The following is a 13,446-nucleotide window of genomic DNA, read 5'->3' as shown; positions in this document are numbered from 1 at the left end:
ACAAAAATGGTGTCAGGGAGCACTCTCATACAGAGTCCAGGTTTTGATCTGTGGTGATTTTAGGAAGGGCTGTTGGTTTGGGCCTCTGTACCTTGGTCCCGTTCTGCCACCTTTTCTGTCCTGCTAGGTGAGACCAGTGCTGCCAGGGAGCGCTGGGAATGGATTTGGTCTGCAGCGATATTAAGGTGAGTGATACATGTCAAAGTGGGAGTACAGCAACAAGATGATCATAAGCTGTGCAGTTTCAGTGTGAAAACCATATAACCAGTAAGATGGGAGTTTTAGTTAAAAAAAAACAACAACTTAATTATTTCCAAGTTAGTTTCACTGTAAACAGGTTGCTGTCAATTCTACAACTTACGCTTTGTAACGCTTTGACTAACCCTACATCCAGTTGCCAAAATATAAAATAGAATAGTTAATAAATAAAGTTTTTATTGTTTGAAAACGTTTTAGTAATAGTTTTACTTTCAGAGTAAGACGACAGAGACATCCTAACATCTCCAATAAATAAAAAGCCTCACCAGGCTGGTTGTGCTGACAAACGATACAACGAAAGTCATTTCCTGCACATTCTTATTTTATTTTATTGCTTTGTACACTATCGCTTAAGTTCTTTTATTTCAGGTGACTTTTCCGTTTCTCCTAATTTAAAATTTTAGTGTGTATTAATTCGAATATGTCTGACTTAAGAATTGAAATAAAATTCAATAAAAAAAAATTGGATATATCCTAATCCTGACACTGAGCGGAGAAAACTTTGAAAACTGGCTTTGGGATACGCGTATAGTTTCTGTTCTTTTTCTATAGCCTTATAAAAAATACCCCACACACCCAAAAGGAAAAGAAAAAAACGCTTTCAAAGTGTGAATCACTAATATCTCACTAATATTGTGTTGGATTTTTAGTCCTATGCACGCACACGGAAATGAAACAAGTACGTAAAGAAACCAAAAATGGGAAGGTCCTGGTATTAAAACCCTGAAAACGAAAACAAAACCGGGAAAATGAGCGTCATTTCCAATATTTTCTGTTTTCAGAACTACACGCTTGCAGCAGAAGCAGCGGCGCGTCCTCTCTTAGAGCCACTAAATCCTTAATTTTCGATCCCAAATATGGACTAGGAATGTCCAGGGTGACGTCTCGTGTCCGGGGAATGCGAGTTTGTAACCGCATTTATTTAACTACGCCTTCCTCGCTCTGAGGTCCTGGTAGGCATTACACAGGAAGAGAGCCGTGTTGGAAAAAAAAGAGACGGGACGCCCTCCTCCTCTTCCTCCTCCTCCTTCTGTTGGCGGATAACGGTGCCCAAGAAGTTATTCAGGACCGACGCAGACAATAGCGCCGAGACCTTCTATCCAGCTGTGATCCACGGTCATCACTACTGATTAATGGTGTCTGCGCTGTGTCACAAAGAGGGAAACAGTCGGCTGAGATCCTATCATGGAGGATTTGGGTGAGTATTACAGCTGCTCTTCGTTTCATGCCTTGTAACTACATGTTGAGATATCTTGAAGGGATCTGTGGGGAAGGGGTGGTGTGCCCAAACGGAGGAAATAAGGTCTATGTTGATTCTGGCAGTCATAGAGTACAGATCCCTGGCTTACAAGGACATGTAGAAAAGAGGGGCTGTAACATAAGGAGCAATGGAAAGCAGTAGGAAATACTTTTTTAAAAAAATGAGTGGTACAAGTTCCCAGTCAGCAACAGTGAGGAAATTTCTTATAATAACTCATACATGCCAATATTTTAGATGTTTGTAGAGCTGTGTTTTACCTTCATTGTGCAGGGGCACATACCCACAAATACATGCAGGTAACACATGAACCCGTGCACTGCTCTACATCTGCCCGACCTTCACTCGGGTCTTCCTGCACGGCCTGCAAATACAATAAAAAGCTCTGAAAATTCGATTTAAAGGGGTCCAGAGCAGGCATGTCCGTCCATTAACATTAACAAGTTATGGATGGATGGAGTGCCACATAATGTTGAAGAGAGTGTTTTCCATTTTGAAGGAATTGAAGACATGAGAGAAGACAGCATCAGAGAGCATCCCCCCCATTTCTGAATGATACTGGAAGCAAATGTCTTCTTTTCTCTAAAACAACATGATGGGAAGCTGACTCTTTGTGTCAGAAAATAGCTGTGTGTTGGAAAGGCCCTGAAATAGCCCGGGGCAATGCTGCTATTTGTAAAAGCCACAGAGTTCAAGGAAAATAGACATGGCTTTTGCCTCAGCTGCCCATTCTCTCTGGGAGTTTCTTCTGTTTTTTCACCAAGTACGCTTCAAGAGTGGAGCATTTGTGCTTCTCAAGCAACACGAGGAGGGGGAAAAAATGGCATGGTGTACACATCTGGGCACATCTGGATCGGATTGCACACGGTGACACGGAGGTGCTGGGCTTGAGCGCCATGTTTGAGAGTCTTGGCTTGCGCTGTCGTCCAACAGTGTTGTAAGTTTATGCATCGGATTTGGCGAGGCTTTCGGCGAGAGAGAGACCACTTGTTAGAGAGGCCTACGGCCAAGACAAACAAGTCTGCAGGCCGCTCTAAATATGGTCATAATTCCCATTGAGAGAAGTTCAGCTCCTTATATGTGCTGCTCAGCCTCTTCGAGTATGTGTGTGTGTGTGTGTGTGTCTGTGTGTGTGTGAGAGACACACAGCACAGCAGGGAGGTGGAGGGCCAGTAGTATATGCACACGGTTCTCACCGCATGGTCGTACCAGAAGTGTGAATCATCCGGGGTAGAAATGACCACAGCGGTGCGCTCGGGCCGGGCAAACTCAAGTTTTGTGACACATGGCCGAGCAGCGTAGGTTTAGAACATAGCACTTCACCAGATTCTGAATTAGAAATTCATGATTCATAATGTGACGAGCCTTGCGTAGCTGCTTTAGATGGGAAGTCACCCTGTGACGGTTTCTCCAAAGCCATGAATGAACTCTGACCTGCAGCTCGTAAATCAGCATGCAGAAAATGGACACGTCAAATTTCATCCATTAAATAGGCCGGAATTATCTGGCAGTGTGACTAAATGCTGTTCTTTTTCTACATCAACAACTAAGAAAACCAGTTGTGCAATGCTCGTCTGTCACACTGAGTCACAGCTGCAATACAAGAAAGAGTGTGATAATACTAGATGAAGCAGTTACTCCACATCTGAGGAGTGCCTGAGATGTGTCATCCGTGGCTTTGGGAGGAGGTTTCATGGAAAGACCATTCACCTGCTTCCAAGTAGTAATCAAGACTGGAAAACCTTATTGTTTTCTACAAAGCTCTGACTTGCATGACTCGTAATAATACAGAAGTACCAGAACCCCCCCAAGAAAGTACTTTTTTTTTTCTTTTAACCAAAATGTAATAGATATTGCATCACTGTAAACTGTTTACTGAAAACATTTGAAGGTCTTTTAAAGAAATTTGGAATTTTAAATATCCACCATCTGTTATCAGGATCCTCAGACCTAATTTACAAGCTTCCAAAGTTTTTTTAGATAAAGTGCTTTCGAACACTTTGCACGCTCTCACGTCGTACACCTGCACATTTCTAACATCTGCTGATGATGTCACAATGATGTTGTTATGGTTACGTTAGCTTGGGCTTTACAAATTGAGGACGTTAAGTTTGAGTTCTCAGGCATCCAGGTCCAGAAATTAAAGCAAGTGGACTTTTTACCATCCATCCATTCTTTTCCGATTATCCAGTTCAGAGTCTCGGGGCCCTTTAGCCTCTCCCAGCTGCCACAGGGTGAATGTTTTGCCTCCCCTGTAGCTGTTAAATACCTGGGACTCTCCGTCAGCTCTTGGATGAGAGGCAAAACATCTTCACAAACTAAGTCCAGATGCCTTTCTTCAAGCACTCGAGACAGGATGTTTGTCAGCCACATGATTGGATTTGTTTGTACACGGGATCAAAAGTCGGGATATTTTGTTGTCTGGCTTTGGCTAAGGAATTCTATCGATAAGCCTGTTTTCCATTCCTATCATGTTAAAGTGTTAAAATACAGTACAAAAAGCCTCTGTCTGGTAAAAAGTGTCACTCCTGTGTGCTTGACTTCAGTAACCCTGAGGTAACACAAGTCTTCTGTGTCAGTCTGGAACCAGCTTACAACTGGACTGACCTTTCTTATTTATTTTAACTTCTTGGAAGGGAAGGCCAAAATTTTCATTTTGATAATATAAAAGTTAAAAAAAAAAGGGACTGGTACCCTTTCAGGACTCACAATAAATGGTTGCTATGTCATTACACATACATGGTAAACCACTGTTACTCATATGAAGTCCTCTTTCATCTTCAGTCTGCTTCGGTTGCTTGTCAGGATAAGTGATGTCACACAGCTGTAGATGCTAACACTTGAGTGAGTTTAGTTTCTGTGCAGCTTCTACTTCAGAGTGAGCGTGTGAGTGTGTGTGGGCGGAGGAGTGGACTCAGATATCAGCTGCCAAACACTCTTCCTCCTCTGCTTCCTTTCCACACTGGCATGTTTAGAATATGAATGCAGGAACGCTTGAGCGTCTGAGCGACCTCACCGTCAGTGGACTATCTCTGAGCTGCGCCGGTTCTGACTGTCCTGTCCTCTGAGTGACGAGCGTCCGCCAGCGCTCGCTGTCCTCTGTGTTGTGTCTCGGTGTGTGGGCTGAGTTGCTGCTGCTGTATTGGTCACAAAAGGCTGTCTGTGTCTCCTCAGGAGTGCCTGAGCCGCTTAACTACCCTCTCAGTCCTCGTATTGTTGTGTTTGGTACGTAGCTGCCTGTGCATGCGTTTGTATGTGTTTCGTCTCGTCTGTCGTTTAACTCAACTTAATACCTTCTTGTCATGCAGCGTAATACTTTGCATGCTTTTTAAATTACTTTCTTAACTTGAATCTCTTGATTGACTTTTAATACTTGGTAAATAAACTTGGCACCATTAGTGACAACCATGAATGTTTGTGACATGAAATGTGGCTTCTGTGGTGCTACAGAAACTTCTCTCTCCCTTCCAGATGCCCTCCTTGCTGATCTGGAGAACACAGGCTCCCCTTTACCTCGGTGTCCCGTCCTGCTCACCTCTGACCCGCCTCAAAATGCCGATCCCACCACCCAGGACCCGGCCCAGAGCCGGCCGCCGCCTCCTGCATACACCCCGCAGCAGGTGGTCAATCCGGGCCACGTTCATACCAGTTTTCTTTCTTCCTGATTATGCAGAGGCTTTGATAAAGTTTGTTTGATCACTCGTCTGTTTTGTCTCTTAGACCGTTTCTTCAGCAATGAAGACTACACAGAACTCCACCCCTGACAAATTATACAGGTAACTCCTTCATAGATGTCTTTTTCCATTGCTCACAGGATCACCGGCAAATTCATTACTTGTTCTGCTGTTTGTAAACACAAATATCTAAACAGCCAATCACACGGCAGCAACTCAGTGTATTTTGGCATGTAGACATGTTTCCAGCACTTTGTTAAATCTACGCCTCACAGAATTAAAGCAGTTCTGAAGGACCTGAACTAGCGTGGAGTACCTAATAAAAGAAGAATTAACTGTATGACATGTAATTCTGAGCCAGGTTTAAGGCATCTAAATTTCCTGCTGCTTTTAGCCTTGTTCAAAATACCACAAGCCAACACATCATCATTATTGTTTTGGCTCTTTCCTCTAAATTGCCCAGCTGAAGGTGATCAGACCTCAGCTTGTGTCCAGATGGCTTGCTACCTGTTTGTTCCATGGTTTTCCTCTCTTGCCACAGCCATCTCGAGGCTCTCTCTACCACATGTGGGGTGTTGCAGATTCCTCAGTTTTCCCTCGATGCCCAGTGTAATGAAATCCAAGGACAGCAGCTTCCCTGCTTTCAGCTATCTGCTCGTACTTAGGGAGCTTCTTCTTAAAGACCCACCAAAGCAATAATCCTGGGCAGGTGTTAGCCTCTAGCATAATGAAACACCCCAAGGACTCTAACACAACAGCAACTGGTTTCCGCCAGTTGGGTGTGATGATCTGATGAAAATGTGTTTGTTCTAATCCACCAGCAGCTGCCGGTCCCAGATGTGCTAGCTGATGATAATGGCTTCTTTTCCATTGGGTGACCCTCAGGACTTAATCAGGGTGCCTAAAGTGTCCCTCTGTCTCAGGGAAGCAGCTCAGCATGTGCTGCAGAGTTGCACATTTTGAGCACAGCTGGCATGTGAAGTTTTGATGGACTGGGATAGAGTGTTTTACACGGAGAGATGGTGTGTCAGCATGTTGATGTATGAACCCAAACCCTGTTAGGAATCTCATTCATTTTCTTTACATCACTCTTTGCAAAGCAATGTGTGGTTTTTAAGCAAGCGAGAGAATTCTCCTCCTCGCATAACGAGTCCAACAACATTGTTTATACTTTGTTTTTTTAATGCCTTTTATTGTTAATATTATCTGTCTCCCTGCAGCACAGTGTGTAAACCGCGCTCTCCCCGAAGCGCAGATCCTCCTCTGGCCTTCTCTTCCTCCTCGCTGCTGGGGGGAGGTCTGAGTGAACTGGACCATCTGCTACAGGAACTCAACGCCACCCAGTTTAACATCACAGGTTAGCATGTGTGCGTGTGTTTTAAATCCTCGTGTTTAAATCAGATTTCTTATCTATGATCCTGTTTTGTTGTTAGATGAGATCCTGGCTCAGTTCCCTTCTTCTAAGAAAGATGAGAGGGATAATATCAAGGATAAAGCACCAACCTCCTCCTCCAGGTACCAAATCCACAGGGAAATAAGAGAGTATAATCTGTCTGAGTATCACTGTATACGACTGAGGAAGTAGGTCTGTTTTATGCAAACGCACCCCTTTAAAATCTGCTTACATTTAAAAACCTGCAGTATTATTTTTTTATTGCAAGTAAAAATCCATATTTGCACATGTGCGAGTGTGCAGCATTTTAGCATGTTTCTGATCATGTGTGTAATCTGTGGGTTTGATTTCGGTGTTTTAGCTCTGCGAAGCCTTCTGCAACATCGGCCACATTGGAACTGGACAAGCTGATGGCTTCGCTGTCTGACTTCAGAGTCCAGAGCACCGTAAGAGTCACCCACAGCTGCATGAAAATGCTAACCTGTCAACTTTTTACTTGTAAATTCACAGCGGCGCTCACTATATGACTTTTACAGAATGCTAATATTAGTGTTGGATCCCTGTAGAGGTTGAGTTGACTTCATAAGGGCTACACTGTTACTGTGCAGCCTGCTGGCCACAGCACATGCCTGCTGGTACAGATCAGTCACCAGATATGGCTTGTGGATGAAAATTAGTCTTGGTCTTAATTTTTCCAGAGTCTAAAATAGCTTCAGATTGTCAGTAGTCAGCTTAAAGATCAGCTTTTGGAACAGCGTATAATCTAGTTCTCTCCTTTTTGGTGAGTCGGCTTGCGAGCAGAGCAGGCAGTTCTGTCATTATAAGGCTGTTTAGTTTCAGTATGCAGTCCAGCTGTGAGTGATAAACAAGACTGCTGTGGGAACAGAGTCTTAAAAAGGAAACGTCTCCACTGCATATCCATGACTAACCAGGCTAAAGTCTCCAGGCAGAGCAGAGAGACATGTGTAGAGCCTTGGCTCAAACTATGTGCAGTATTGTTATGATTTGACTTTTCCTCACATTGGTTTCTTCCAAACAAATTAATTTCCACCATCTGTGGAGTGATGATAAACTCCCAAAGAATTAACATCATAAGGACTCTGTGCTTTGTCTTCTCTCAGCCAGCTGCGCCTGTCACTCCAGCGCCCGTTACAGCATCACCGCAGCAGCCGGCCGCTGCCCCTCCTCAGCCTCCTTCATCAGGAGGCTCACTGGACAGCATGCTGGGGCTCCTCCAATCAGACCTGACCCGACAAGGAGTGCAAACGTCCTCTAAGGGGAACTGCTCAGCCTGCCAAAAGCCGGTTGTCGGACAGGTGAGCAGTCAGAATATATCTGTCAGACATGTGATGAGGAAGACCCTCACTTGAGTTGACCTGGCTGTTTGTGCAGGTGGTGACAGCTCTGGGGAAGGTGTGGCACCCCGAGCACTTCGTGTGCACCGAGTGTGAGACGGAGCTGGGCAGTCGAAACTTCTTCGAGAAGGACGGGCGGCCGTACTGCGAGCCGGACTACTTCACGCTGTTCTCCCCTCACTGCGCGCACTGCAACAAACCCATACTGAACGTGAGCCGCTGAGATGGGAACATGTTTCTGTTACTCAACTCTGAGCTTATTTAAAGAGCTCAGATCGATATCACAGCCCACCTAAAGCTCTGTAACTTTCTCTTTTTTTCACTTTAATCGTTGTGTAGAAAATGGTCACGGCTCTGGACAAGAACTGGCACCCAGAGTGTTTCTGCTGTGTGAAGTGCAGCCGCGCCTTTGGAGAGGAAGGTAATGGGTGGTGCTGTTAATTCCTGTCAGGGGTAACAATACATTGCAGTCAGGCCACACTTACATGAAGCCCTTTATACCATACATCCATTAGCATTCAGACAGCATTTTATAATGTTATTGAAAGTTTTATACTATATATATTTCAGGAAATTCCTACCTTTTGCGGTAAATAAAGCACATCTTATCTCATTTATTAAATTATTAGATTATTTTAAACATTACAACCAGTTTCAGAGTTTATAATAACTTACAGTTTGCACTTCGAGACCCTAGAACATTTGATTTTAACCTTACATTAAAAAAGGCTACATCCTGTCTGAATGTTTCATGACTAGTGGGGTCATGACAGATATTCAGACATTTGCACAAATTTACTAATTTTTTGAAAAGATAACAAAGTTGCAGTGTCCATGACTGTAGGCGGCCATGTTTTTGTATCTACGTTCATATCACGTTATATAACTGAAGGGTTTAAGGCCACACCTCTTAATCTTTGAATGCTGGTGTATAACCATGCAGTCTGTCGTTGCAACATTTGTAAAGGAATGCGTCGTTCTAAAGAACTCGTCGAATTCAATTCAATTCAATTCAATTTTATTTATATAGTGCCAAATCACAACATAAGTCGCCTCAAGGCGCTTCATAGATACAGAGAAAAACCCAACAATCATATGACCCCCTATGAGCAAACACTTTGGCAACAGTGGGAAGGAAAAACTCCCTTTTAACAGGAAGAAACCTCCAGCAGAACCAGGCTCAGGGAGGGGGGTGACTGGTTAGGGTGAGAGAAGGAAGACGGGATAAAGACATGCTGTGGAAGAGAGACAGAGGTTAATAACAGATATAATTCAATGCAGAGAGGTCTATTAATACATAGTGAGTGAGAAAGGTGACTGGAAAGGAAAAACTCAATGCATCATGGGAATCCCCCAGCAGCCTATGTCTATGTGAATTCAAGAGGTCAGATTGTGAAATTTCCTCCCTCCTCAGATATTCCACCATCGAGTTTACGTGGTGCTTATTTAAAAGTGAAAGTATTTAGGAACCACAGCAGCTCAGCCATGAACTGACAGATCAGGCAAAGTTGCTGAGGAGCAACAAGATCGGCGACGCTCTGCTGTCTCAGTAACTGCAGAGTGGAATTAACATCAGCACTGACACTGTGTGCTGGGAGCTTCATGGCATGGTAGAGTTTTAAAATATATTTGCAGAGACAGGGATGGACTGACAGTAGTTTTCAGAAGTATTCCTGAAGCCAAGCAGCAATCTTGTCATTTTTGTAAGGCAGAACTACTTAAGGGTCAGAAGATAACAGCACTTTGTTTTTGAGGTTGCCCACAGAGATTTCTTCTATGAGTTTTTTTTATTGACATTGTGCAAGTTAACTGATTAAAACCTTACATTCCTTTTAATTTGTAAAAACTTTGGATACATTATTCCTAAATTGTCTGTGCAGGTTCTCAGTGATTTGGTTCATGATAGTGTTAAGAGCTTGAAAATTGGTTTAAATGACCACTTTCAACATCTGACAATTTGTCTTTGTGCTGTTTTCAAATATGAGGTCGAAAACATTAGCAAATCTCTGCATTCCGCTTTTATTTCCAGTTTACACGGTTTCCTAACTTTTTTTGGGATCGGGGTTATATCGGCAGTTTCACTCTGCCGTGAATTTCGAGGCAAAACACTGAGTCTCTGTATTTCCTTGGCAAGAAAATGGCCAAATTTAAAGCAGCACGAGCTCTGAGATGGAAAAATACAGCCGGCCGTTGTTAGTTCAGATCAATAAAATGTAATGTTGCACAAACCGCAGTCACAAAGAGAAGGTTTGGACTGATTTTCCTTTTTAAATCTGTGATATTATACAGTAAATCTGACATTTATCAAAAGAGCTCTTGAGCTGAGTCAAACTGTGGCGATGTCCTCTGCAGGTTTCCATGACCGTGAGGGCCAGCAGTACTGCCAGCAGTGCTTCTTGACTCTGTTTGCTTCCCGCTGTCAAGGCTGCAGCCAGCCCATCCTGGAAAACTACATCTCAGCTCTAAACTCTCTCTGGCACCCACAGTGCTTTGTATGTCGGGTGAGTGTTGCATTTTACTTGATCAAGAGTTGCAGCATTAATTGATGCGTTAGGCTTACGGGTCGTTTCAGGTTAATCTGCTCTGAAAAAGGTCAGAAAGGTTGGAGAACACCATGAGAGTTTATGAGGAGATTAAGAGGAATTTACATCCTTTAATACCAAGGAAGTCCCTTTTCAAAATAAAGTTAAAATACCTTTATTTTCACAGCCAGGTTACGTCTAACCTAGACAATAAAAAGACTATTGGTGATAGAATAGCAGAACACAAATATGCCACATGCACAGGTAAGACATTACCAGGACTTTTATATTAACACTGGCCACATCTGTCTTTTACTGCAAAGATGTGGCAGACGAAGGCGTCTTAATTAAAGGGAAGCTTTTCTGGATTTATAAATAACAGCTTGCTAAATGTCATGGCTTAAACGGTACCTCAGTTTTACTTATTTCTCCTAACCTTTATTTGCCTTTATAAATGCATTTATGTCGTCTATGTTTGCTGCTGCTCTCTGTTCTCCTTCTTGCCTGATTTCAGCTGAATTTGGATGAATGCTTGGAGACTGCTCCTGTTGGTGGAGCATCACTAGAAAAGATTCAGTGTGTTTGTGGTCGTGTGTCGAAACAGGGTTTTGTTTGTAGCTTAAACACAACCTTGCTGTGAAAATAAATGCATTTAATGATATATTTCCTGTCCTAGGAGCACCTCAAATAGAAGTGAGTTGATTCAGTGATTGATTTTTTTCTTTGTAAGGCCGATTCTAAATTTCCCAGATTGAACATCTATGAGACCAGTGAGCTCATATTTATCCTTTGAGGAGTCTCCTAACCCACAGCTGACACACTGAATCTGCTCCGTGGCAAATAGATCACGATGGCTGTGCAATGAAACCTCAATGAGGAAGTTCATGCAAAAAACAAAACACAAATAAGCTGGAATTATGTCATGGGAAAGTTGTCATTTCACATGAAAACGCTGTAATTAGAGTTGCATGAGTCAGCGTTGTGACTAGGTCTCGCTGTGTCGCTTCCTCTCGTTTCCAGGAGTGCTACAGCCCCTTCGTCAACGGCAGCTTTTTCGAGCACGAGGGCAAGCCGCTGTGCGAGGCCCACTACCACCAGTCCCGCGGCAGCATGTGTCAGGCCTGCCAGCAGCCCATCCTGGGGCGCTGCGTCACCGCAATGGGGGCCAAATTCCACCCGCATCACCTCGTGTGTCACTTCTGCCTGAAGCCGCTGAGCAAAGGCTGCTTCAAGGAGCAGGAGAACAAACCCTACTGCCACCCCTGCTTCATCAAGCTCTTTGGTTGAGGGCCCAGCAGGTCTTCGCCAGCCTGCCCTGAGAAGAAGCCCTAATGTGACTCTCAGTTCTCTCTTTTTTTTTCTTTTTTTTGTTACTGTGGGAGTTAGGGCGGAGCTGGACTCTTTGTAAATTTTGAAGAATATCTGAGTCAGCAGAGAGATGAGGAGGAAGACAGAATCATCCAACCCAAACCAGCCCTATTTTATTTTAACCATGGACTTTCAGTGCAAGGTTACAAACTTTATCACGGCTCAGAAACAAAAACACAGTGTGTTTAAATGAAATGAAAATTACGTTTTGCTACCAGGTGTAAAAAGAAGCATACATTTATACATCATTTGAGAATTTTTCCTGTTGTGCAAGGAAATCCCCTTTTAATATATTTGCTTTGTATTGCAGAAATTATCCACGTCACTGCAACTGCATTTTTATACCGTATGCTGACTGCTACATTTGTTTGTTTTTTCATTATTCATTCACTATTGCGCTGTGCAAAATGCCAAAAATGATTCCAAAGAATAAAATGAAAGCGAACGCGACTTGTTTTTGAGTGTTGATGTTTCTTTAAATTCACACGAGTCAGCTTTAAAAATAAAAAGCTCCTCTGCAGAAAGAAATATTTGATCTACTCCACTATTGGCAAGAACCTGGTGACAGTGGGAAGGAAAATCTGCCTCTTAATAGAAGAAACCTCCAGCAGAAGCAGTTGGTTGTGATAAAAGTCTGGTGAGAAAATTTACAAGCATCAGGCATAAGAAGATAAAGATTATTGATAGGTTATACGATTGGATGTTGAAAGGGCAGTTTGATAATTTTATTTTTATTTTTCAGTCATAAGTTTGTGTATGATAAGCAGTTGATTTATACAGAATTACTGTAAGTCATTTGCTGTGCAGGGTGAGACGGTAAATACTTTAGTTTTTGACTCCTTTACAATAAATAGAGGAGAAATATACACTCACCAGCTAAGTACACCTAGCTTTGTGAGATGGCACAATAACCAGCTGGAAGCAGAATGCAGAAGATGGTACACTGTGGTGATAAAAGGATGGAGATAGTCAGGAATGATACTCAGGTGGGCTGTGATGTTTAAACGATGCTCAATTTCTACTGAGACCTAACATGTTCCAAGATATCCACCACAACGTTACAACACCTGCATCACTTATGGAAGGCAGGATGGATCCACGCCTTCATGGTAGTTACACCAAATTCTGACCCTACCATCTGAATGTCACAGCAGAAATTTCACTATGTGTTATGCCTGTATAACTATGCATGTGACGAATAAAGAACCTTGAACCTTGAAAGTGAAGCTTCCTGTTCTTAGCTGACCAGACTGGGACCCAGTGTGGTCTTCTGCTGCTATAGCCCATCTGTTCACCTGCATACCTTAGTTGCAACAGCTGAACTCTGACATCAAAATAGGCATAAAGTTATTTTCACACAACAAGCGGCTCCTCACTGGAAATTTTCTCCTTTTCAAACTGTTCTCTGTGAGCCCTAAAGGCAGTTATGTGGGGAAAACCCAGTAGATCATCAGTTTCTGAAACACCCAGACGAACCCATTATGTTTAAAGTCACTTAAATCGTCTTTCTGATCCTCAGTTTGAGGGTTGAATATGTCTACATTCACAAAAGCATGTTGCCACATGATTGCTGGATATTTACGTTAATGAGCAGCTGTACAGCTGTACCTAATAAAAT

The 13,446-nt window shown here is 43.0% G+C and overlaps 1 protein-coding gene across 1 annotated transcript; it reads left to right on the top strand.

Moving 5' to 3' along the window:
- The first annotated feature begins 1,251 nt into the window (after positions 1 to 1,251).
- LOC146626646 (transforming growth factor beta-1-induced transcript 1 protein-like) lies at positions 1,252 to 12,054 on the top strand. Its single transcript, XM_085360704.1, has 11 exons — positions 1,252 to 1,456; positions 4,988 to 5,136; positions 5,237 to 5,292; positions 6,411 to 6,547; positions 6,624 to 6,705; positions 6,945 to 7,029; positions 7,705 to 7,899; positions 7,976 to 8,149; positions 8,278 to 8,359; positions 10,291 to 10,439; positions 11,481 to 12,054. The coding sequence occupies exons 1-11, from the start codon at positions 1,444 to 1,446 to the stop codon at positions 11,745 to 11,747; spliced, it is 1,389 nt and encodes a 462-aa protein (XP_085216830.1). The 5' UTR covers positions 1,252 to 1,443; the 3' UTR covers positions 11,748 to 12,054.
- The last annotated feature ends 1,392 nt before the right edge of the window (positions 12,055 to 13,446 follow it).

This window comes from Diplotaxodon limnothrissa, linkage group LG8, assembly GCF_057381915.1.
Source record: "Diplotaxodon limnothrissa isolate DT_005_m linkage group LG8, D_limnothrissa_male_GT1.1, whole genome shotgun sequence".
Classification (NCBI taxonomy): Eukaryota; Metazoa; Chordata; class Actinopteri; order Cichliformes; family Cichlidae; genus Diplotaxodon; species Diplotaxodon limnothrissa.
The sequence above is the reverse complement of the archived record's forward strand: the minus strand, read 5'-3'. Positions and strand labels throughout refer to the sequence as shown.